The 24,401-nt window shown below is 54.0% G+C and overlaps 7 protein-coding genes across 7 annotated transcripts; 4 read left to right on the top strand and 3 right to left on the bottom strand.

Annotated features, from left to right (window-relative positions):
• Nucleotides 1–369: 369 nt before the first annotated feature.
• Nucleotides 370–2,592, top strand: BO72DRAFT_453735 (DnaJ domain protein). Its single transcript, XM_040946053.1, has 5 exons — nt 370–790; nt 846–889; nt 949–1,042; nt 1,096–2,150; nt 2,203–2,592. Exons 1-5 carry the CDS (start codon nt 685–687, stop codon nt 2,359–2,361), a joined length of 1,458 nt encoding a protein of 485 aa, XP_040795403.1. The 5' UTR covers nt 370–684; the 3' UTR covers nt 2,362–2,592.
• A 531-nt stretch (nt 2,593–3,123) lies between these two features.
• BO72DRAFT_481781 (histidine phosphatase family protein) lies at nt 3,124–4,857 on the top strand (the record flags this gene model as incomplete). The annotated part of the gene is made up of 3 exons (XM_040947698.1): nt 3,124–3,711; nt 3,792–3,915; nt 3,996–4,857. Exons 1-3 carry the CDS (start codon nt 3,132–3,134, stop codon nt 4,855–4,857), a joined length of 1,566 nt encoding a protein of 521 aa, XP_040795402.1. The 5' UTR covers nt 3,124–3,131.
• Nucleotides 4,858–5,002: 145 nt separating this feature from the next.
• On the bottom strand, nt 5,003–7,571 carry BO72DRAFT_453734 (uncharacterized protein). Its single transcript, XM_040946052.1, has one exon. It carries the CDS (start codon nt 7,179–7,181, stop codon nt 5,322–5,324), a length of 1,860 nt encoding a protein of 619 aa, XP_040795401.1. The 5' UTR covers nt 7,182–7,571; the 3' UTR covers nt 5,003–5,321.
• A 1,470-nt stretch (nt 7,572–9,041) lies between these two features.
• fmpD (ABC-type transporter fsqE) lies at nt 9,042–13,206 on the top strand (the record flags this gene model as incomplete). Its single annotated transcript, XM_040949121.1, has 4 exons — nt 9,042–10,359; nt 10,412–11,243; nt 11,290–12,597; nt 12,682–13,206. The coding sequence occupies 4 exons, from the start codon at nt 9,042–9,044 to the stop codon at nt 13,037–13,039; spliced, it is 3,816 nt and encodes a 1,271-aa protein (XP_040795400.1). The 3' UTR covers nt 13,040–13,206.
• A 2,109-nt stretch (nt 13,207–15,315) lies between these two features.
• Nucleotides 15,316–16,878, top strand: BO72DRAFT_453732 (SRR1 family protein). The gene is made up of 2 exons (XM_040946051.1): nt 15,316–15,817; nt 15,875–16,878. Exons 1-2 carry the CDS (start codon nt 15,489–15,491, stop codon nt 16,533–16,535), a joined length of 990 nt encoding a protein of 329 aa, XP_040795399.1. The 5' UTR covers nt 15,316–15,488; the 3' UTR covers nt 16,536–16,878.
• Nucleotides 16,820–19,304, bottom strand: BO72DRAFT_442148 (Zn(II)2Cys6 transcription factor). Its single transcript, XM_040943499.1, has 5 exons — nt 19,191–19,304; nt 18,308–19,126; nt 18,047–18,256; nt 17,845–17,996; nt 16,820–17,793 (listed from the first exon to the last, which is right to left on the bottom strand). Exons 1-5 carry the CDS (start codon nt 19,290–19,292, stop codon nt 17,064–17,066), a joined length of 2,013 nt encoding a protein of 670 aa, XP_040795398.1. The 5' UTR covers nt 19,293–19,304; the 3' UTR covers nt 16,820–17,063.
• Nucleotides 19,305–19,497: 193 nt separating this feature from the next.
• BO72DRAFT_453730 (fatty acid synthase alpha subunit FasA) lies at nt 19,498–24,391 on the bottom strand. Its single transcript, XM_040946050.1, has one exon. The coding sequence runs from the start codon at nt 24,368–24,370 to the stop codon at nt 19,865–19,867; it is 4,506 nt and encodes a 1,501-aa protein (XP_040795397.1). The 5' UTR covers nt 24,371–24,391; the 3' UTR covers nt 19,498–19,864.
• Nucleotides 24,392–24,401: the final 10 nt, after the last annotated feature.

Below are 24,401 nucleotides of genomic sequence, written 5' to 3'. Positions count from 1 at the left end.
GAGAGAGAGAGAGGGAGGGAGGGAAATTAAATTGGGCGTAAAAAAGGGGGTGGGAGGAGGGAGGGAGAGAGTGAGAGAAGAAAGAGAAGAAGAAGAAGAGAAGAGAAGAGGAGAAAAAAAAACAGTTGGTGGAAGAAAAGGTGGTGGATGGAGAGGAAGAAGCGAAGAGGAGAAAACCAAACGAGGCAATTCATTTTTCCCGCGCCGAGAAAGAGAGAAGAAGCGGTGCAAAGATGCAAACATCGCCTCTGACTGGCTCCGATGAGCCCCCGGGGGGCTGTGACCCGGTATTTACCGCATCCTTCGCCCGAGACTTGGCAGAGAGCGGGTCTTGTTGCCTCTTGTTGCCCCGTTGTGACCATACGTGACGGTACCTCTACCGCAACAGAGACCAAAAAAACATCGATCGCTCCCCCGCCATGACGAAAGGGTCGTCGCAAGGCATCCATCTGCCTTTCTCATGAAAAAATAGTCCCAATCTGACTCTACAACTGGTTGAGCTTCTACCTTCACAGATCAGATCTTGTGTGGTAGTTGACAACTTACCCTGCAGCAGCCTCTCCCAAGACAGACTCACGGCTGCATCTCTCCCCCTCTCCGCTGGCTGTTCTTGCTGCAGCCCAAAACCGATAGCCAAATCATCATCCCTCGCGTGGTCGGGTAAAAGCTTTGCTTCATCCCACTATGGTTGTCGACACTACATACTACGACGCCCTCGGCGTTCCTCCCACTGCGACTGAGCTGGAGATCAAGAAGGCCTACCGGAAGTTGGCTATCGTCACCCATCCTGGTTCGTCCGCGTGGCCCTGTGTTGTCACCCTCCGAGCGAACTGACCCTTTGGCAGATAAGAACCCCGGCGATGAAACTGCACATGCGCGCTTCCAGGCGGTGAGGACGACCCTCGAGAGATAATCCCGCTGATACTAATCCTGCCCGGGCTTGACCAGATTGGAGAAGCCTACCAAGTTCTCAGCGATGAAGAGTTACGCAAACGCTACGACAAGTTTGGCAAGGAGGATGCCGTCCCCGGCGGCGGTTTCGGTAAGTCGACGACGGCACAAGATACGCGGACAGCACTGACTCTGGTCTTCCAGAGGACCCGGCGGAATTCTTCAGCATGATCTTCGGTGGCAGTGCGTTTGTCGATCTCATTGGTGAGATCTCGCTCATGAAGGACTTGACCGCGACGATGGATATCACCATGCAACAGATGGAGGAGGAAGAACTGGCCGCCTCCGCCGAGGAGAAACTCAACATTCACGATGAGGAGCAAGCCGCTCGCGCCTCTGCCGAGGGTACGACGCCAACCGCCACTGAGTCCCCGGCCGCCGCACCCGAGAAGCCCGCCGCTGAAAAGCCCGCCGCTGAGAAGCCCGCCGCGCCCACCTCTTCCAGCTCCGGTGCTAGCACGCCTCGCCGCTTCATAGGCCAGCAGGCCATCATGGACAAGTCCGAGGAGGAAGCGCGCATGGAGGCAGCCGGTCTGTCTCAGGAAGAGAAGGAGCTGCGCAAGAAGGAGAAGAAGAAGGGACTGTCGAAGGAACAACAGGAGCGGCTGGCAGCCTACGAGCTGGAACGGAAGAAGGCCCGCGAGGAGCGCGTCAACACCCTGGCCACCAAGCTGATTGACAAGATCAGCGTGTGGACGGAGACCGACAAGGGCGCGGACGTCACCCGCGCCTTCGAGGAGAAGATCCGCCTGGAGGTGGAGAACCTGAAGATGGAATCGTTCGGTTTGGAGATCCTGCATGCGATCGGCGCCACCTACGTGCAAAAGGCTACGTCCTTCCTCAAGTCGCAGAAGTTCTTGGGTATCTCCGGCTTCTTCTCGCGCCTGAAGGACAAGGGCACTCTCGCCAAGGAGACCTGGACGACTATCTCGACCGCCATCGATGCGCAGATGACGATGGAGGAGATGGCCAAGTTGGAGGAGCGCGGTGGAGAGGACTGGACAGACGAGAAGAAGGCCGAGTATGAGAAGAAGGTGACTGGTAAGATTCTGGCGGCCGCCTGGCGTGGCAGCAAGTTCGAGATCCAGAGCGTGTTGCGGGATGTCTGCGACCAGGTCCTCGGCGATAAGCGCGTGAAGCTGGACAAGCGTGTTGAGCGCGCCCACGCTTTGGTGATTGCGGGCAACATTTACTCCAAGGTGGGTGGCGATCTACTTGCGCAGTTATCATGGAAGCTAATTTGAACTACAGGCCGAACGTGACCCCGAGGAGGAGGGTGACTTTATGGCATTCGAGCAGTTGATGGCCGAGTCAATGACGAAGAAGGGCAAGGATGAGAAGAAGAAGAAGGGCAAGCACGGGCATTTCCACCACCACCACGAGGAGGAGGCCGAGGCCACGGCTGCTTAGTTCTACTTGTGCATGTGTATTGATTTTGTCCCAGTATAAGGCTGTCTGGTTCCGACTGGATCCTTGGTTGGATATGGGATGTTTCTCTGTAGCGACTGGTATTTTGATTTTTCCACGCGCACCGACGATGTGACCCACCCATACTTAGATGGATTTTAATAGATTGCTTTTGCTTGAGGAGGTGATGTGGTGCTTAGAGTAGGGATGATCCAGAGCGGTGCTGATTTTGATGTGCCCTGGTAAGATAGTAAAAAAGTGAGAGTTGTCTTCCCAACCCCGTCGAGTTGTGCCTGCAGATTTCCCAGCCTCCCGACATCGGGGCTTCTGCCTGATAAGCTTTGCGCCTTCTTGCTCCCGTTCGCAGGTTGAGTCCACCGTCCATCCATCTGCAACTAGTGCCAAGTCTAAATAATTTATCTCCTATCAAGGTCCCCCGCACGCGACCAGCTACCGTGTTTGGATTACTCCTCCCCACTGTTGGCCGTCTAGCTGGAATGTAACCAGTTTCTGCTGCCCTTGATACGGCGGAGCTCCGCGTCTTTTGTCCGACAATTGACTCCATTGATCGTCACAATCCTTCTTGCGTCGCCCGCCCGCCCCGTTATGGACGGCGGTATATAACCCTAACTTCCCCCGCCTGCTGCAAGATGACTCCGAGACCTCCCCGGCTGTGTCATCGTACGACCCGCGCCTCCCTCTTCATAACCCTCGGCCTGCTCCTCCTGGCTCTGAACCTCATCCCCTCCTCAATGCTGCTCTCCTCCACCCAGATGATCCTGGCCACCGTGGGCGCCAGCGCGGCTGCTCTGCCCAGCACATCATCCGCCGCAGCCTCCGCACCGACGGGCTCCGCCCTACCCGCTGGCTTCGACATCACCGCATACTGGGGCAACCTGAGCCCCTACAAAGATGGCCCCGGGTTCAACGTCTCAACCGGCGTCCCGCTGGGCTGCGAACTCTCGCAGGTGCACGTCCTGCACCGCCACGCCCAGCGGTACCCGACGCCGTATGCTCTCGACGGCCTCAGCATGGAGGCCTTCGCGCAGAAGCTCCAGAACTACAGCCTGCAGCACCCCAACGAGACGCTGGGCACCGGCCCGCTGGCCTTTCTGAACGACTGGAAATACCTCATGGGTGAGGACCTTCTGCTGCCCTCCGGCGCGGCCACCGAGGCGACCTCCGGGGCCAACTTCTGGGACAAATACGGCCGGCCGCTGTTCCGCGCCCCGGCCGGTCTCGCGGACTGGGATCCGTCGTTGAACGTGTATCCGAACGGGACGCAGCGGCCCAAGCCCATCTTCCGGACGACAGGACAGGCGCGGATTCTCGAGAGCGCGCGGTGGTGGTTGAGTACGTATCTCCCTTTTACCAACCCGACCATTCCCCCATGTTTCCGTTAGGTCATGTACTAACAGCCCCGATCCAAAAAGGTGGATTCTTCAGCAGCACGAACGCCAACAACTCCGCCAGCCAATACGACCTAGTGATCATCCCGGAGACGAGCGGCTACAACAACACCCTAGCAGCGACATGCCCCGAAGCGCAGTACGAGGGGTGAGTACCGTAGTTCCAAACCATCTCCCTCCCCCCTTCAAACCCAACCAAAACTAACCCCCGGTCCAAAAAAAAAAAAGGGACACCTCCGCCGAAACCTTCCTGACCAAAACCACCCCGGCGATCCTCAACCGCCTGACCCCCTACCTCCCGCGCCACCTCGCCTCGACGCTCACCCCCCTCGACATCCTCAGCATGCTGAACCTGTGCCCGTACGAAACCGCCGTCCTAGGCAGCTCCGCCTGGTGCCCGCTCTTCACGGCCTCCGACTGGGAAACCTTCGCTTACGCCCTCGACCTCCAATTCTACGGCGACTACGGCTTCGGCGCCGCCTCGGGCCGCGCGCAGGGCCTGGGCTGGGTGCTCGAGCTGGCCGCCCGCCTCAACAACACCCTCATCACCACGCCCGCGGCCAACATCAATCTCACCTACGACTCGTCCCCCGAAACCTTCCCGCTGCATCAGAAACTGTACATGGACATGTCGCACGACGACGTGATCGTCTCCGTGCTGGCCGCGCTGGGCGTCGAGTATTTCAACTTCGGCGCCGCCGGGTTGCCCGGCAATGTGACTGTGCCGCCACCCCGCAACTTCCGGTTGAATGAGGTGGCGCCGTTTGGGGCGCATCTGGTCGCGGAGGTGTGGTCGTGTCCTGCGGGCCGGGAGCGGGTGTTGGGTGGGGAGACCTTGTATGTGAATCCGACGGTGAAGGGGGTGGTGGAAGCGCAGGATTGGATTAGGTTTGTGTTGAATGGGAGGGCTGTGCCGCTGGGGGGCGTGAGTGGGTGTGAGGGTGATGATAGTAAAGATGGGTTTTGTTTGGTGGAGGGGTTGTTGGGCGGTGTTGCGGAGATGGTCAGGTTGGCGGAGTATGATAGGGCTTGTTTGGGGAATGGGACCGCTGGTAAGGGGGGGCAGGTGGGCGATGGACGGCCGGAGTAGTTGCAGTGGTAACGTTATAACTTACTGGTGGATGGATGGAAGTTGGTATTTGTGGTGGAAGAGTAGGGTGGAAGAAGGTGTGGTGAGGACGATGATGAGTTCATGGTTTTAGAAAGGAGATGCGGTGGAGATAAGACCGTTGATCTGGACCCCGGAAAACTCGCAGGAAGTAGAATGAATCCATTCGATCTCGATTCTATGGATAATGTCTAAACGCTGGGGTATCTAGTAACAGTAACAGTAACAGTAACAGTACCAGAGCAAGTTGCTGATCAGCCGGCCAACACAAATCAATCTATCGCTATCGCTTGTAACACACAGAAGCAAAAAAGACTAAATGCCAGCTTTAGTCGCGGTCCACAAACGCTCTCTCCGAATGCTGCAATCGGAGTCGAAGCCAGGGTAGAATATTAAGTATTAAGTAGAAGGGAAAAAAGAACGACGTTTGTACGGGCAGCTCATCGTTAATGGTTGGATGGCTCTTCGTCGGAGAGCTCCTCGTCCGACAGCTCCTCCTCGGAAAGATCCTCGTCCGATCGCGTCCTGTCGGACAAGTCTTCAGAGGTACTGGGGCTCGGGAGTGCAGGCACCACGTACTCCGGGTCGTTGGGGTCATGCATGTCCTCGGGCGCGAGCACCCGACCGCCCAGTTGTACGTCGCCCACATGGACCCGGTACTCGAGCGCCCGCTGGCCCTCCTTGATGAGCTCCTCGGTCCACCCCAGGCACCGCTTCAGGCTCTGGTTCATCCGTTGGCTGTCGGCGAGCAGCTCCTGGTGTTTGGCCAGGTCGAGCAGGAACCGTTTCTCATCCCGTGTCCGATGGCTCGCATCCGGCTCAACCTGCGAGTCGGCCGGACTGAGCACGCCTGAATCAGCCATGGAATCCTCCTCGTCGCTCAAGTCCGACAACTCCTGCGGCGACGACCGGGTTGACGACCGCTCGCTGTGGGCCTCGTCGATCTCGCTGTGAATGGATAGCGTGGCAGACGCAGATCGCGACGACTGCGCCATGGACAACCGTCCCGAGCGGCTGAGGCGTCGGTAGCGTCGTAGTTCCGCGTTCTGTTTGCGCATCTCGCGCTCCAGGGTTCGGTTGATGGCCAGCAGTGACGAGCTTCTGATTTCCAAATCCAGAATCCTCCGCTCGGTCCGCGCATTCAATGCTACGTCGTTGGAGGCTTGACCACCGCTTTCTGATTTCGACGGACTCTGCATTCCGGAGCCATGTGTGTCAACCGACGCGATCGACCCATTGCTGAAGACGCGAGGACGAAGACCTGGCAACGGATCGGTAGCTATAGTGCTGGTGTCGAGCTTGGGTTCGGAGGGAGATATGATCAACGGGCTGGGTCGGAGGCCTTCTTTGTGGGGGTGAGGCATGGCGAGTGGGGCACCATTAGGGGCACCGTTGTTTGCCGAGTCCACGCTGGATGATTTGAGGTGGCGCACGGCGGGGACAGGTCGGGCGGAGACATTGCTCAATGGAGGGCTTTGAGGCTGTACACTGGGTTCTAAGGGCTCTTCCAATTGTGAGCTGACCTGAGATGCAACGCCGTCGGAAAGGCGGGGGTTTGAGTTCACCCGAGCGGGTCGTAGTCGCGGTGAGGGAGAGGCAGGCTTGGACGAAACCACAGAGCGAGACAGCGATCGACGCTTGTACGAAGTAGGTCCTGTGCCAATATCACTCATCGGCGCTTGTCTTTCCTCTTGTCCGTTTGCGTAGACGAATGTAGTCGCGGAGGCCGATTTGCCCACCAGTTTGGGCCGGACCTCGGTCGTCTCGGATGACGAAATTGTGGATCGGGCATCACTGGCGTGGAAGAACATGGGAGATGCAGACGCATTCTCGGAGGATATATGAGGTCGTGCGAGATGGTTGGACTCTCCTGCCACTGTTTTGGTTCGGGCAACCTTCGGGGCTTCCAGCATGCCTCCCCGGACTGGGCTCCGCTCGGTGCGGAACCGCCCCTGATGCCCCCCCTGAGCCACGCTGGGTTGGGCCCAGGACACATGTAGTGAGCTCGTCCCATTCGAGGAGAGATTATTCGGCGAAGCAGTCGAACCGTCTCTTCTGCTGGCGCGGGAACCGGATCGAGGGGTCACGTTGGCACTGAGGAGGGAGGGTTCCGGATCCCGCCGACCAGGGGCCGAGGAGGGATGCTCGGAGGGGGTCGACCGGTTAGGGGTGCGATATCCGCCTGGCGTGGCTAGTCGAGGAGTCAAAGGAGATTGAGATTTAGTTTGGGTGCGATGGAAGGATGCACTGAGGGCGGGGGTAAGGGGTTTGGCGAGATGGCCATGGGATTGTTTATCGGAGGTCATAGTTGCTGCAATCGAGGGGCGGCAGGAAAGGAGGGCGACTTATGGCATTGCGATGCTCCAGGAAGTTCTGAAGCATGATGGCACCAGCCGGCCACGGATCGCAAATTGAAAAGAAAGCCGTCAGGGTGAGGCAAGGTGAAGATGGGAAAAAGATAAGCGAGGCAAAAAGAAAAGAGAATTCGTGTGGGTTGTTGGGAGGGGGGAGGGGGGAGTGGTGAAAAGTGGGTGGAGTTAGTGGTGGTTTAGTTGCTGCCGACGGCGAGTTGTTGGCAGCAGTCAGTCAGTCATAATTAATGAAGAGTTTAAAGTAAAGTAGAATGTTTTGGCCGAGCAAAACAATCCCCACCCAATCCGGTTAGCTTTCCTCCTCCGCCGCCCGCCTTTCGTTTCACCGCCGCTATTATTATCCATTCAACCCTCTTCTTCTTGTTCATCTTCTTCCTTCTCCCCTTTCGAAAGATAATCGACAGCTAACCGAACATCAGATGGAGCTGCTGATACAAGGCGTACCATCACCAGCCGATCTGGATCACACACCAGATCACGGCCCGATGCCTCCCAGCCTCCGCCAACCCCTCGCGCATTGCATGGGCTGATGCAATTGACCCCCGATCGAGCCCGAAGCTTTATCCAGCTTAGTCACTTGGTGGCTACGACGATCACCCCATAGTATCATATCACTGCGGCCGTTGTTATGGACTTCTTCGCCCGGGATCCCCTCATTCCCTCCGTGAGGCTCGCGAGTTGATCCGATCAGATCAGGGACGCAGTTGACCCCGGTTTACCTCTGATCTCATGGGGAATGCCCGATCGGCCCATGTGTAGTGCACGTGATTCCCCCCTCCACTATGGCAGCCACGCAAGGGATGCATGGTCCTTCACCTCTGACGCCTGCGTCATCTGACACTCCGGATTTCTTGATTCTGGCGCCGAATCTGGGGTGGGAATGTGGTGTGCCAAGCTGATGGAGTTGTCTCTTCGAAGGGATAACATAGCCAGCTTAAATACCAACTATTGCCAGGACAAACCATCCTCCTGGTTGCTGATTGACTTCTTGCGCCCGTAGCGTTGCATTTGCTTCCGGATGTTCGTTATCCACCTAGATAAGGTGTCTGTCTCTGGTTAATGCCCGCTTGGTTCCTGGGGTTCCGGCCGAGTTCCGCCTCTGCGCAATGATCTTTGAGGATAAATTCAGTAGTGGTCGCCCGATCCCACAGAAGTACAAAGTCTATCAATAGAGCAATATAGCCCACAGGCTTTATGCTCATCAAGATGGTTGAGCTTCCAGAGGTGCATAATCTTACTACCTCACCAACCAAATTCTTGGATACAACCAAGCAATTGAAGAATATCAATGCTCCATTTGACTCTTGTGGTCAGGCCCAAACTTACGTTGCCGACTATCTATTTACTTATGTGTAATTTCACCATAACTGGTTGCTTGTGCCGCTCGACTTCCCAGGATTCAGACTGCCATTCATCACAAATTTCTTCAGAGCTAAGACACGAATTCAAGTGGTACCTGCCGGTAACTAATACGGGGGAAGCATTCTGACTGTGGCTTATCTTGCAGAAGGTCTAGGGCTGGGTGTGCAACAACCGCCGCAGCGTCGGCGTCGGAATCGGGTTAGAGCCAAATAACGTTACTCGATGAAGATATTACCGCTGCAAGATAGTCACTGTGAATTAGCGTGGCGGGCGTTGTTGCGCTTCAGAGTCTTATGGCGTGCTTATGTTTCTTTTCGTTGCCCCCTTATAATCTTGCAGCGACCATGAACTTGCTTGTCATTTCCGTTTTGCAACGTGCTTCTAGGATTTGCCTGAGTCGAACATCGAAATTCAGAAGAACCGGATTTCAAGATGACAATCGGCAGCACACCCTCGAGCGGCAATCCTGTGGCGTACGCTCAGGAGGATCGCGTGCAGAGTATCCTTCAACGCCAGCTGGACGGATTACCTACCACACCCTCTACAAATCGCACGGTGTTTGACTACGTGGGAAAATTGGATTTGCTTCTGATTGGAATCAGTACTTTGGCGGCCATAGTCGCTGGGGCACTCAACCCTCTACTTACTGTTGTCTACGGTCTGGTGGTTAGGTCTTTCCAGAAGCATGCGAACGGCGTGGACGATGGCGCAAATCTCTCCTCCAATGTGTCGAAACTCGCGCTGTACAACGTCTACCTCGGGATAGCCGAGTTCGTCCTCATCTACATTGCGACAGTGGGCTTCTATCACACAGGCGAGCGCATCACCCGGAACTTGCGTCGTGTATACTTGAGGGCGATCATCCGGCAGAATATCGCCTTCTTCGACACGCTGAGTCCCGGGGAGTTCACCGCACGTATCACCTCCGACATGAACGTCATTCAGGAAGGCATTACTAGCAAAATTTCAACCTTCTTGACAGCCTTGGCTACTTTCGCCTCGGCTGTTGTGATTGCGTTCTTTGAGTACTGGAAACTAGCTTTGATGCTGATCTCAACTTCCCTCCTCATTGGCGGGGCTGAGTTTCTAGGGGCTATGTATGCTTTGAAGTTCAGTCGACGGAGCTCAGCGGCTTTGAATCAGGGAGCCTCTGTCGTAGAGGAAACCATCAGCTCTATCCGACATGTTGCTGCGTACGGGATCCAGACTGCCATGCGTGAGCGATATTTGAAGCATCTTGACTTGGGCGAGACTTGGGGGCTCAAAGCACGATTGTCGGTAACGTTTATGATCGGAGTCATGAATTCAGTACCGTATCTTAGCTACGCTTTGGCCTTTTGGCAAGGGTCCCGCTACGTTGTCACTGGGGAGATGAGTGGGTCAGCCGTGGTCACAACGACCATGGCCATCATCATCGCTTCGTTCGCTGTTGGTCGGGTGGCTCCCAGTGCAGAGTCAATGGTCAAAAGTGTAGTACATGCCGGAGTCATTATGAAAGCTATTGCTCGCCAATCTCCCCTGGATCCACTGACCACGGAGGGACGAACCCTACCAGACGTTCACGGTGACGTTGAGTTTCACGATATCAGCCTGGTATACCCATCACGGCAGTCTGTGCAGGTTCTCGATCAGGTATCTCTGCACTTCCCGGCAAACAAGACGACGGCTCTAGTCGGAGCATCTGGCTGCGGGAAGAGTAGCATAGTCGGGCTTTTGGAACGGTTCTATGAGCCAACTGGTGGTTATATCAGTGGGTAGCCACACCATGGATATCATCATTCATATATCTAATCTCTATATAGCATTGGACGGTGTCAATATCACGCACCTCAACTTACGTTGGCTGCGACAGCAAATGTCCTATGTGGTGCAGGAGCCGGTCCTATTCAACAGGAGTATCTTCGACAATATCCTCCTGGGACTGAACGATCTGGGACAACATAGAACTATGCTTGAGGCGAGAGAGCTGGTGCATGCCGCGGCGAAAGTCGCCCATGCCCACGATTTCATCATGGCTTTGCCGCAAGGGTATCACACTGAAGTGGGTACGAAGGGCCTGCAATTGTCTGGCGGTCAACGGCAACGCATATGTATCGCAAGATCAGTCATCAGCAATCCGAAGATTCTACTGCTGGATGAGGCTACATCTGCCCTTGACTCGAAGTCCGAGAAGGCAGTTCAGCTGGCTTTGGACTCAGCTGCCAGGAATCGAACGACAATTGTCATTGCTCACAGGTTGTCGACCATACGAAACGCCGACAACATCATTGTTATGGGTAAGGGAGTCATTCTTGAACAAGGAGCACATGAAGATTTGATGGCCCTAAAAGGTGCCTATGCACAACTCGTAGAGGCACAGCAGGTTGACAGTGCCATGGACGGGGAGGCAAATGGGCGTCTCTCAAGTACTGAAGACGATGCTTCGAGTGATGGCAAGGCTGGGCCCTGTGAAATGTCGGAAACAGTCAACTTTCATCACGACGACTATCTCGCCAATGATCATGGACCACTTCATGACTCCAGACCTTCATTCAGAACCTACTTTCGAGTGGTGCGCAAGCTCAATAGAGAAGAGGTTGCAATAGTACTCACTGGACTTCTACTGTGCAATCTTACGGGATTTGTGGTTCCAACGTGAGTACTTGCGCATGCTGTCTGAAAAGCGGCTAACATGTAGAAGGCAAGCTGTTTTCTTTGCTGAATCGATCAGTGCTATCACTCTTGACTCTACGAGATATAGCAAGCTTCGCCATGATATCGACTTTTGGTCCTTACTTTTCGTGATCCTTTCTATCTTTGCCTTCATCACATGGATAAGCCAAGGGATCTGCTTTTCCCGGTCTACAGAGCGACTCACACACAAAACCCGAGACCAAACATTCCAGTCCATCATCCGTCAAGACATAGCGTTCTTTGATGAGAAGAGAAACTCCCCTGGAGCGCTGACGTCGTTCGTCTCGACCACGGCCACTGACATTACCGGCCTGAGCGGGCCCATCATCGGCTCCAGCCTCACCTTCATCGCAGCCCTGGCCATAGGCATCACTGTCTCGCTCATCACGGGCTGGAAGCTCGCTCTCGTCTGCATCGCGACGATCCCCATAGTGGCAGGATGCGGCTATGTTCGCCTCCGCGTCCTCGCACTGTTCGACCAGCGGGTCCGCAAAACGCACGAAGAGGCCGCTATCTACGCGACGGAGATCATAACGACGATCCGGTCGGTCGCTTCCCTCACTCTCGAGGAGTACTTCCTGGACGAGTATACGGCCATCCTCTCGCGCTCGGCCGCTCAGTCCATGCGATCGATCCTCAAAGCCTCGGCTCTGTACGCCGCGTCGCATTCATTCACCTTCTTCTGCGGCGCCCTCGCCTTCTGGTACGGCGGCACACTCCTCGCCAAAGACGAGTACACCATCCTCCAATTCTACGTCTGCTTCGGCGCCCTGATCTCGGGCGCGCAAATCGCCGGCGCGGTGGTCTCCTACGCGCCCGATATGAGCAAAGCGCTACACGCGGGCCAAGAGATCGACCGCCTCCTCAACCGGGCCGCGCAAATCGATACTCAGGAGCACCACCAACATCCCACGATAGACCACCACGGCGCCATCGAATTCCAAAATGTCACCTTCCACTACCCCTCCCGACCCGCGCACCCCGTCCTCCAGAACTTCTCCCTCACCATCCACCCGGGCCAATTCATCGCGCTGGTCGGACCCAGCGGCTCCGGCAAGACCACCGTCCTCCAACTCCTAGAGCGGTTCTACACCCCCACCGCCGGCCAAATCCTGCTGAACGGCGTCGATATCTCGCACCTGTACGTCAACAATTACCGCCAGACCTTCTCGCTAGTCAGCCAAGAAACCGTCCTGTACGACGGGACCATCCGCGAGAATCTCCTCCTCTGCGGTGCTGACCGCCCGCTCGACGACGAGGATTTACTGAGGGTGTGCAAGGAGGCCAATCTCTATGATTTCGTCGTCTCGCTTCCGTACGTTCACCCCAGCCCTAGAGCCTCCCCCCAAAACTAGGAAATAGCCATCGGCATCCGAACGCTAACAAAGAAGGAAAACAGCTCCGGCCTCGACACCCCCCTCGGCACAGCAGGGACCATGCTCAGCGGCGGCCAGCGACAGCGTCTGGCGCTCGCGCGGGCCCTGCTCCGGATAAACAGCCCCGTGCTGCTCCTGGACGAGGCGACGGCGGCGCTGGACGGCGCGTCGGAGCGCGTGGTGCAGGAGGCGCTGGATCGGGCGGCCACACGGAAAACGACGGTGGCGGTCGCGCATCGGCTGCGGACGGTGCAGCGCGCGGATATGATTGTTGTGATGGAGCGGGGGAGGGTGGTGGAGTCTGGGAGGCATGGGGAGTTGATGGCCCGGAGGGGGGTCTATGCGGAGTTGGTGGGGATGCAGCGGTTCGAGGGGGTTTAGAATGTCTGACAGTTTGGTTGTTGCGCTTGATCTCGGTTTGCGCTTCTTTGATAGCAGGGCAGTGGATGCATGCGGGTGTATGAAGATTTCTTTTTGAAAGTATATAGGCGTGCTTGGTAGATCTCAGCACGGGAAGAGAAGGGTTTTAACCACCTCAATGCTCAATACTGGGAGGTTGCACCACTCTCTTTCCTCTTCCCTGCTTCCATATATACACTGTGTTTGCTCTTTGTGAAACATGGTTTCAGATCCGTATACCAACTACAGCCCGTTTGCCCACGCTCAACCACAGGAGAATGAAAGTCATCTATACTGATTCCGAGTTACATCCGATTCACCTTTCCAACACTCCACTTGTCCACCGTAAATCCACATCTCCATCGTTAGAGGACAATATATAATATGCTACGTGTGTGGATATTGGAAGAGTGTCGGCCGAAGGCACAAAAGCCGGGGCCATTGCCCAAGTCCCTGTATGCATGCCCCCCCCCCCCGGGCAACAATAGGGCTGCGGTGATGTAGTGGTATTAGTATTGCAGAGCCCCCTTGGCCTGGAGCGAAGTGGGCGTGCAGAGTCTGGGTTTGAGGCCCGGCCGCGGTATTGTTTTTGGGATTCTTGTTGCCGAGGGAAGGCGTTGTGGGGGCTTTGTTGGTGATTGATGCAGGGTTTGGATGTATGTTTGGGGGTATGGGTGGGGCTTGTGGGTCGGGTGTGAATGTCTTGCTGTGAGTGATCATTGAATTTGTGGTGTTAGAGGGTGGAGACGGTGGTATTGGAATAGTTTGGGAGGAGGGCAAAGGGGGGGAAGGAGGTAGAACTTGGCGAAGGAGAAATGGAAGAGGAGAAAGAAGGACGACAGAAGAGAGGCAGAAGTGCGGACAAGGGCATGTCTGCAAAGTCGAGTGCTTTGTTGGCCGATTCCTCGAGCTCCCGTCTAGATCGTACTTGATTCACCACGGTTGTGGGGGCCCTGGAGAAAGGGCGTCCTAAAGGAGTGCTGAGAAGGAATTGTCTATACAGAGTACTCAACGAATGTTTGGCTTCTTCACCACGTCAGCAGCACGATACGGCACGCCAGGCTCCTGCCTGCCACGGCCCGTTGGTAGTCACCCAATGGAGACAGAAGCTCAGTCGTATGGACATCCTGCCAGGCCAGGTCCGGCTGAAATGCGCTCGACGTCTAGAACTACTCCAGGCCTTGTTCGGGTTCATGCCTTGCAGCCTTACCATGTACCCATTGCGAAGGCCCAGGCATGCATCCACAGAAACAACAGCTTACGGGAAAAGGGTAGCAGACCGCGAGTAAGCCCATGCCTGAAGCGGAGCGCACTAGCCTTGCGCTTCGAAGAGTCTTGAGCTAGGTGGTCTGATTGTCAACTTGTGAACGGTTGGTCCACATATTGAAGACGGTATATACAGGAAAGGAGATCCCAGTATATGCTTACTAACGCGACATCCGTCTCACCTTGTAGGGTTTAGACCCTAATGCGATGGAGTGGAAGTGTGCAACGATGGTAGGCACTTTGCATGATAGGGACACCAGGCCGTACGAGATAACATGGGTAAGCACGGAACATTCTCGAGCATCACTATCCATGACTCGACGAGTATTTTGCGTGAGAAGATGACCGACGGAAGCTCACGAGGTCAGAGTTGGAGTGTTGGTCTAATGTCATCCGACTCTCGGCCGTGATCCCTTGCTTCTCCATCGCGACAAGGCAAGGTATGGAAACAGGAATAGCATGTGTTCGTTATGCATGCCAATTCTATTTCGAATCCTAATCGACATCGCTAGCTCTTCTGCCCTGGGTCGTTCCAATCGGAGCAACGCGGCCTGTTGGAGCTATTAATTAACAACAAGTGACTAGGCAGTAGCGGCATCAAGGACTGCAACGGTACTATAAATTGTGGCACAGACAGTGAAGCGAAGACTAGTCCGGAGGGGTTCTGGAGTTCATGCAAGTCTCACCATCGCTCAAAATAAATGCCACTAATTTGCATCCTGGTTAACCCGCATACTTAGTCCTGCGGGTTAAAAATATCCCTAATTTCGCTGAGTTCGGCGATGCGCTAAGCCCAACCAACAGGTTTTTACCTGCGCAAGAGCAACGAACTCCGGGCTAAGCAGACTAAGTGTCCATTTGAGGAGTATTAATAGGATGATTGTCAATTCAGCCCACCAATCATCCGTCGAAAGAGGGGTTTCCAACAGGTTGGTTCTGGCAGCTACACAGCCCTCGGCTGGGGTTGACAGCGGCGACGCTCCATGCCAATGGACCGTTTCAAGTGGGTGTCAAAGTAGCAAACCGTTTCAACCCAACCGCGTGCTGGTCAAACAACGTGACAGCTGCGGACTAAAAAACCTCATGGCCACGCGAGAACAATACTTAAGGACATCATGCACATCACTTTTGCCCGAGTGAGACATTGACATTGTTCTCGGCAGCCATGTCAATGGCTTCAGCGGCAAACTACCAGGCAAGCGCCACGCTGACCCCCTGCTCGAGCCTCATCGACAAGGAGCTACCCCACAAGACGGCCGTGGAAGATCCTGCCACGGAGCAACTGGCATTCGCCCTGTTTGAGGAGAAGGTTCTAAAGAGACTCGAACATGTGGTACGCTTGTACAATGCGGGGAAACCGCTTTTCCCCCGAGCGCTGCTGGAAGACCTTGACCGGCAAATCGAAGAAGGCAGGGAGGAGATCCGCATCAAGGACTTCGATGACGTGGTAAGCACGTATAGCCGGAGTGTCCCTGCTCTATGCTTGGACCTGGCGTGAGTCTCCGTTCATATGGGTTGCGGTGTTGTCAGGCCGGGTCTAATCAGCGACAGAACAACATACTGCATCGGATATAGCAGCATCCAAGTGCTTACCCATATCCACCCTTCCTGTGCAACGATGATGTTCAAGGACCCGCCCCCAGTGTCCATTCTGTATACCCGCCACCCCGAAGTTGCTGAAGGTAACATCGAAATGCTTGGTCCGGTTTTTGTCAAGATGCGCGAACGGTGGCAGGAGAGCGAGACATGCCAAGAGCTAGTATCCCACCTAACGACCCTGCGCTTCTCACTCCCGATTCACAAAATTGTGGCGTTCGGTCTGGGGACACTGGGTAAGACGCAAAATGGACGGTTCTCCACACGGTCACATGTTCAGCATGCGGCAGTGGAAACGATGGCGACCGTTCTGGCCAAAAGTGGGGTCAGTGGAGGCAAGAGGATCGACTGCTACTTCCAAGATCCATGGTATGATGAAAACGATGTCAGGTTCCTGCACAGTATAGGCTTCCAACCACTGAACGATCCAAAGGGGTTCCTGGAGATCGACGAACATACCTTGGTGTTTTCGGTCAGCCCCAACGTACCTGTGAAGCAGATTGTCGCTGACCTCCAGTGGCCCGGTGCCATGATCTGGAATACTGTGTGTGGAGAAGAGGAGAGAAAGCAGTGGAAGAGGCGGTTGAGGAATGGCGAAGAGTTCTGGTTGGGGTAAGTAGTGCCTTGTTGCCTGGGTGCCTGGGGGAATCGGTTCAGTTTATGCTGATTGATTGATGGATGTTGATGTGGTACTACAGCCCGCTCGCCACGGATCCCGACTCGGACCGCGTTTGTGAGATGATCACTCACTATCAGAAATTCGGATTGCACGACCCGAAGGACTATTTCGGGGACCTCTCAATCTACGTCAGGCATTGATGTATGTGGCTTGCTAGTACCGATTTGCCTCTCTCCCTCCCTGTGTGTGTGTTCGTGTTGAATGAGTAGAATATATCTTCTATGACGCGCATTGCTTTCATGCACGTATAACTTGCTAGCACCAATGGAATTAAAAAGTATCTGAGTCCCTGCTCTACTTACATGTGGAATTCTTTGAGATTTGTCTGGTAGGCGCTAAAATTGACCGTGCCAGCAGTACCATTATGCACTGGCAAGGATGATTGATGCCTGAGGCTTGAAGCAGCACAACCAAGTCTCGTATGGTGCTGGAGGAAGTTGATGCCTGAATAGATATTATAAGCTTCTACAAAGGTCGATCCCAAGTGGTATGATTAAGCAAGTCAAACAGTCCGTAATCACCGGGCAGGTGACTCCAAGGCGCCAAACCACCACCGCTGCTGGTCTGCCATCCGGCGTCAGCCCGGAAAGTGGAAGGATCGGGCGGATCAGGCCGGGCTTCGAGGTCCCGGGTCTCGAAACTATTATCAGAGCTATTTTCAGACCCTGGCGTTACCTGCGTGGATATCGATGGACAAAGTCGACGCAGGTTGTTTCTGATGAGGAGAGCCGGATGCCAGGACGTTGACAATTCGTCCAGCACGGTAATGCAACTAGCGAGGTGGGTGACATTGGAGGGACTCTCATGATCTTCGAGCAGCGCCACCGCAGCACAGAGCGTGCAATGCATAGCGGAGATCGGGCTGCGGTGGAAGCTCTGGAACACTCGGCGGTATTTCTGAGCCGTCAGACACATCGCCTTGGCGGACTCGCGCCAGACAGCCTTGGCCACGGTCGTGAGTTCGCTGGACCCTGCTGCGCGTTGATGCTCGGCCGTTTGGACTATGAAAGGCCGAGTGAGGAGGATTCGTGCGGTATGGTAGAGCATGTGTAATGTGTAGACGTGCGGGACATCATTAGAGCGGTCAATTCGAAGCTCCTGTGGTAGGTCATAGAACCATGTCCGCAGGTCCAAGAGGCAAGTCCGGAGGAGGTTCAATCGTTCCGGTGGTTTGGTCAGATGCCTCGGAGCCCATCTGCTCTTGTCAGACTAGCATACCAGCTTATCAGTTGGTGACAAGACGTACAGTGATGTGAGTATTCTTTCTTGTATGCGACATAAAGCTATCATGGCTCGCAGTAGAGGCATCCGTGCCCTTTGGATGCTTTCTGGCGTGCGGCCATGGGTATGTTGATCTTCATCCATTATTGACGGCAGCTCAACTGCTCCTTGTTGATCCTGTAGAAAGTCAGTGAACATGTCGATTGTGTTCTCGTGAGTACACGTACGAGCATTGAGCAGACCCGACCGGTATACGTGGCAAACAACTTGTCATGACAGTACAGCGTCCAATAAACTTGTCGTCTGAGGCGAAGTTCCCGGCCAGTCATTTGTATCGTCCTTTCGAAGATTGCGGGATCCACATTTAGCCCAACATCAAGGCTCAGCCGATTAGCCATACCATGATGCAGCCATCCAGCTGCGTCCAAGCCTATGGCCTGGAAGGGAAAAGTTAGCATACAAATATGTCTCGGAATCGAGAGACGTACGACGTAAACCATCCCGATGACCCCCAACGCTTGAATTGTCAGGAATGTAGGATGCTCCATTTCCTGATGTAAAAGGATCTTGGCCTTTTCAAAGAAAGGTAATCCGGCTGTGTTCGAGTCGCTAGGGTCACTCCGAACCTCTGGGTTGTCCGAATACCGGGACCCAAGCGCAAGGATGGAGTAATGAAGAAGCAGACTCCAATACGGGCCCTGCTTCTCCATACTTTCGCGAAAGAGGGTTTCGTCCACGATGGGATACCACGGTTGCTCCCAGGTAAAGTAGAGATCGATGAGCTCGTCCTGGAGCGCTTTAGAGATGCCTATTTCCTCAAAGGCAGGATCCACAAGGGGAAAGTTGAGAAACTCATCAATGCTCTGCAGGACGGGCTCTAGCTCAGGAACGGAGTAGGCGTTCTCCAGTTCCTCTTTCTCTTCCGGCCCCGGGGATTCGAAATTGAGTCGTCCGCTTGTCGGTCCGAAGTACCTCATCTCCCCGTCCTGGTCGAAGTTCATTGGCTCATCTAAGGACAAGCGACCTTTGAGGTAATCACATAATTCCTCTATCGATGCATTCTTCATATTGAACATCTGAGGATCATGGTCTTCATGAGGGGACCCCGCATCGATTGCTCCAGAGGCATGGCTTGCTTGAGGATCAATGCCATGACTTTCCAGTTGCTTCTCGAGAGATGCGATTCGCTGCCGCAGAAGAAGCACGTAGGACTTTGGCGCAGGCCGACGGCCATCTTCTGTACCAGAGTATTGACATTGCGCATCATACTGAGCACATCTCGAACAGCGAGGTTTCTTCCCATCACACTTGTAGCATGTTAGTAAGCAGGTGGTTGATCGACGAGCACCCGAGAGAAAAAAGAGGCTATACCTTCGCTTTTCGTTGTCGACATTCCTCGCACGCTTTGCTTGTATATCTCCCTCTCGTTCTGGAAGCGGCCTTTCCTTTTAGAGCAGAATCTGTGGATGACATGCTGATAGTTCATGGTTGGAAGAACGAATGGACAAAATGATGAATCATGTGCAGTTCGATTGGAAGTATTGGGCAGATTTGTCAGCAGCAGCGTCATTGCTGTGCTTGTCTTGGCACGCCGAATCGGGCTAGTCTGCTTCGCTTCCCTCCCAAGTTCCATCAATTGTTCGCGGAATCGGCGATTGTGATCACCTCAGCTGTTACTCGCAGCTTCCTCAACTACTTCCTCACAGGCAGCGGTGTTCTACCACAGACTATCTTTTCACTTGAACCAGCCAACTGCTCTATTGAAATTGATACGATACTAACATTAGACCTGTCTATCTGCGCCTCGCAATGCACGGGTAACAAATGAGAAAGAAGCGAATCCACCAAACACTGAGAGTCAACAAGCCTACAAATTCGAACCCGACCCAACTCGGCCCATAGTTCAATACCGCGCCCCCACAGCCTCTCCGGTGGCTAGTGCTACGGCAACCACAGTGTCCGAGGCATGGCTGATTGTCACTTCGATGTTACTGATGCCTTTGGATGCTGCAACCGCATGAGCATTGCCATGAAGCTTGTAATAGTCAGGACCACTCAACATTCAAAGGAATGTCAACAAAACTTACGGTCACACTCAGAATACCATCTGTATTCACAATCTCAATCTCATTCATTGAAGCTCCTGCACCTCGGGACGGCGTTTGCAGACTCTTGAAGACAGCCTCTTTAGCACTCCACCGACCTGCGTAAGAGGCACGGGGACTTGAGGCCTTTCGGCAGTACTCGCGTTCTCTCCATGTGAAATTCCGCTCAATGAAGTTCTCGTTTTCGATGTTAATACTCGCGATCTCTTCCACATCCACCCCGACAGTGACGGATGAAGCCGGCTTAGAACGACTGGTCACATCTTCAACCATTGATTGGACGATTGCCGATACGGTGTTTGACCTATCGGTTGTTGACATCATCTCTGCATTGGTTCTCTGGACGACGAAGACATCTTGAGTTGAAGCCCTGTCAACAAACCGAGATTGATCTTTGGCGAGGCGGCTGTTCTGATTGAGAAACACATCACGCATGTGATCGGTGTCTTTCCACGGCGCACTGGTTTTGACCTGAACTAGTCTGTTCGTCAGCAACCGCGAGATGTATTCTCTAGTTGCTGCTCGCTGTCGCTTGTCTACCTCGATACGGTATCTCTCAAAGACCTCGGTTGACACGGATGCAAACAGATACCTCGGGGCGACCATGACGTTGATGGCACCTTTCTGACCAAAGCCAAACGATGTGAGCATGGTCGCCTTTACCTCATGAAGCGGCAATGACTCCATGGGGTACAATAGATGTTCGAATCTTCGCAGTTGCTCATCGATGTTGTCGGCGTTTCGATTCCCAGGAACAATCCTGTCTCGGAATATTTGCATACAGCCGTGTAGTTGCCAGGCGCCTGCTGCTGCCTTCGGATGGCCAGTTAGTGATTTCTGGCACACGCAGAGCAGTGGATTGCCTTTGCGTCGACCCAAGTGAAGCATCTGCGTGTTGATCACGTCCCCCTCGTTGACCTCATTGGCTTTTGTTGATGTCCCATGCATTGACACAACCCCAACGTCGTCAACAGTCAGGCCCCATGTAGCCAAAGCGGCTCGCACGGGTGAGATTGAAGAGTCCTGTAGGCGAATATTGTTCGCCCATCGCTGCTGCGCATCCCGGATTCTCAGGTTCACGACTTGCTCCGTGCGAGTATCCTCAGGCCCCATTTCGACACTTTTGCTCGACGAGTACTCTCTTGTAGGTTTCTGACCTAGATGATGCTGTTGGATGCAAGCTACTTCTCTATCGAAATTTGAGCGCCGGAATTTAAAGTCGAGTAAGGGCGAGCTTTGCGCTCCAATCCCCTCGCGTGCCGCAGTGAGGATCCCCTTACCGGGGGCCGGTATTGACCGACCGATCTGATCACTCGCGAGTTGGTTGTAAGCGACCACACCATAAATTGGCAATCCCATGTCGAGCGCGACGTCAGCACTGGCAAGTATCTGGACACCGCATCCTGCAGACTCAGCAAAGCCACTGCGTGAACTTGCCGTCGGGCGCGAAATCTCGCTCGGCAAACGGTCTTTGGCAAGCTCTTCGGCACTGTTGGCCGTGGCTTTGATGCTTGCGAATTCATATGCCACCTCCTCGCCATAATCATCACACCCGCCAACCAGAGCCATCCTGCATTTCCCGGTCGTTATTGCTTCACAACCCGAGTCCAAGGATTCAATGGCGGTGGCACACGCTCCAACCGGAGTTTTCAAAGGCCCCGTCGAAGATAACAACAACATGTTGATCCATGCACCCATGGTGTTGGCAAAATGATCTAGAATGATGTCGCCTCGGATTGGTCGATCAAGATATCGGTCTCGATACATGGATTGGATGGTCTTACCAGGGCCGCCACCAGTACCCAGGCAATTAGTTAGCTCCGACGGATGGATGTGTTGGTAAAGCTCGTATGGATCCTGGATCCCGGCCGATAGAAACGCCTCAGAAACGCAACACAACGCATACAAAGTCGTTCGATCCACCTGCTGCACAATGTCATCCGGAATTCCGTACCGTGAAGGGTTCCAGCCCTTGGGAACTCTTCCTCCAACAGTCTGGTCGAATGGAATAGTTTTTGGGATCATTAAGGTTGCGCCTTTTTTGAGGAATACCCGATAATCTTCCGATCCTGTTATAGGCTGAATAGAGACTTTCTCACCATGCCGGAGCTTGAAGGCCTCCGCTGCTGACTTTGAGCTCTCAAATGGTGGCAGGTCGTCTTCAATCACCACTTCTTGGATGAACTCTTTCCGCAATGGATCGTAACTGTCTAACTCGCTGGGCTTTATCAATCTCAACCCAGTGCCCTTCGAAATAGATTCACCGTATTTGGTTGAGATGTCTTCATCCTCGACGGGCTCACCAGTCTCTGTGTCGACCCAGCCAACATATGGCTGGCCTTTCAGATCACCATCAACATGTTTTATCAGTCCCATTATCCAAGCCATCTCGATGTATCCCTCCAAGGAGAAATGACCCTGGGATTCCATCTCCCACCTTGTGTGAGCATTACCCCATGGCCCCAGTTCTGAGAATCCAACCACCACCACAGTGCGTGAGAGGTCTACCATGCCGAGGAGATCAGGAAGCCCAGAGATCATGTCATGATGATTTCTTAGAGGAGGAAATCCGATTTTTAGGTTAGCACGTTTTCTCTTAACGAGTGGCTCCCTTCGCTGACTGCGAGGGTGCTGGCCATGGAGAGCCACTTGATGGTGCATGTCCTCTTTTGTCAAAGCACCTCGGAGCTGTTGCTCAGCATCCAACCTTTTCCGACAGGATGCTATCTGCTCTTTGACATTCCACATGGACCCTAGTCCACCAGTCAGGTCGGCATAAATTGGTGCCTCTTCCGCAAGATTGGTTACACTAGGCGTTAACAATGCCAGTATATTCAACGCCATTTCAGCTTGCGTGAAAGTGATCACGCCGAATCTCTCCATCTCAGCAGACAACGCATTGGATGAGCGCATCAGGCCAGTGCCCCGAGTCCATCCGATAACTGCTCCGCAGACATTGACGAAAGTCGACCATGTCTCAGAGTGAAAGCGGTTGAAGAGGGTTTTTAAGCCAATCTTAGACTCGGCGTACAAACCATCCCCTCCAAAGGTGCCTTCATTGCAGGACATGGGTAATATCACCATGGTTGGCCTGCTTTCGATCCGTCGCTTTTCTTTCTCACGGCGTACAAAGCCAATGAGTCTCAGAATGTTGACCAGCATTGCTCTGAGAGCAACCTCTTGCCGGTTACCTAAAGAGTCTAACTCTCCTGCCTGCGGAATCGCTGCAAATGGGATAATGCAATCCAGATCACCGCCTACTGGAGAGTCCGAGCCATAGATGTACTGAATCAGTGCCTCGCAGTCTTTCTTGCTCGCTTGATTGAAGGATAGTAGGGTCAAGGATGCTCCTCTAGATCCGTGCTTTCTGAAAAGACTCTGAAAGAAGGTTGCACTGCTGGAAACCGCGCGGCTTGTGGTAACGACGACCCTGGCGCCTCCAGCTAATAGTCCTCGGACTACATGCGCACCAATCGAGTCTGGTCCAGCCCCTGTTACGAGGACTGATTTGTTTGCATATGTGAAACCGGTCGTGACACCTGCATCGAGAGCTGTATGAAAGATCTCTGTCGCTGCGGGGTCATACAACCAGTCTTCCTCATCTCGCCGTTTTCTCAGGTGCACGAATGGGATCGCAGTCAAACCAGCTGCTGGAGACGTGCGCCCTTGGCGCACGACATCAGGGTAGTTGCGAATATTGCGAGGTACTTCATCATACTCTCGTTGTCCCGACGTTGAGATCATTGTCCTCGGGCCCACAGGTGGCTGGGTGTGGATGAAAACAGGATCTGCCATTTGCGAGCGTTTACCGAGACGCAATATCTCATGCAAGATCGAGAGGTTTTTGCCGATCTGTGGTCTGATCGATGTTACCTCCTGTTCTGGCAGCGTTGCTCCCAAATGAGTCTTTACTATTTCAACGCAGCTTGGCTCCCAACGATTAAATATGCGACGAAGGCGATCATCCACGCTCAGTAATGTCGCATCAATATGATCGCTTGAAACTTCATGTAACCATCGGAAGAGGTCTTCTCTAACCCAATTCCACCAGGACTCATACTGCCGGGCCTTATTGAGGTCGAACATCGGCTTGACAGAATCCAGAAACTGTTCGTCCAACTCAGCATTCCATTGCTGAAGCTGATTTTCCATGGCCTGCAAACAGATTGATAGCTGGATCGAGTCGACATCCAATGCCTGTTCGTCTGGCTGAAGGTAGGCTGCTAGAACCTTATACTGTTTTCGATAAAGCTCCTTCTGCTCGCTTCGAAGAGATTCGAAGTCCGCCGAGCTCAACATCGTGGTCGATGAGGACTTGTTAACAGTACTACCCTGCCCCCCCATAGCAGCGAATGCAATATCTTCGAACGCAGCGTAGTGTTCAACAAGACCATCCAGGTACGAACGAACCTCATCCGCACTCGCGAGCCGAGATGCTGGCTCCATGGTTGTAGCGAAGCACAGGAGAATGATGGAC

Source organism: Aspergillus fijiensis (assembly GCF_003184825.1).
Source record: "Aspergillus fijiensis CBS 313.89 unplaced genomic scaffold BO72scaffold_103, whole genome shotgun sequence".
Lineage (NCBI taxonomy): Eukaryota > Fungi > Ascomycota > Eurotiomycetes > Eurotiales > Aspergillaceae > Aspergillus > Aspergillus fijiensis.
This window is presented reverse-complemented; position numbering and strand designations above follow the sequence as displayed.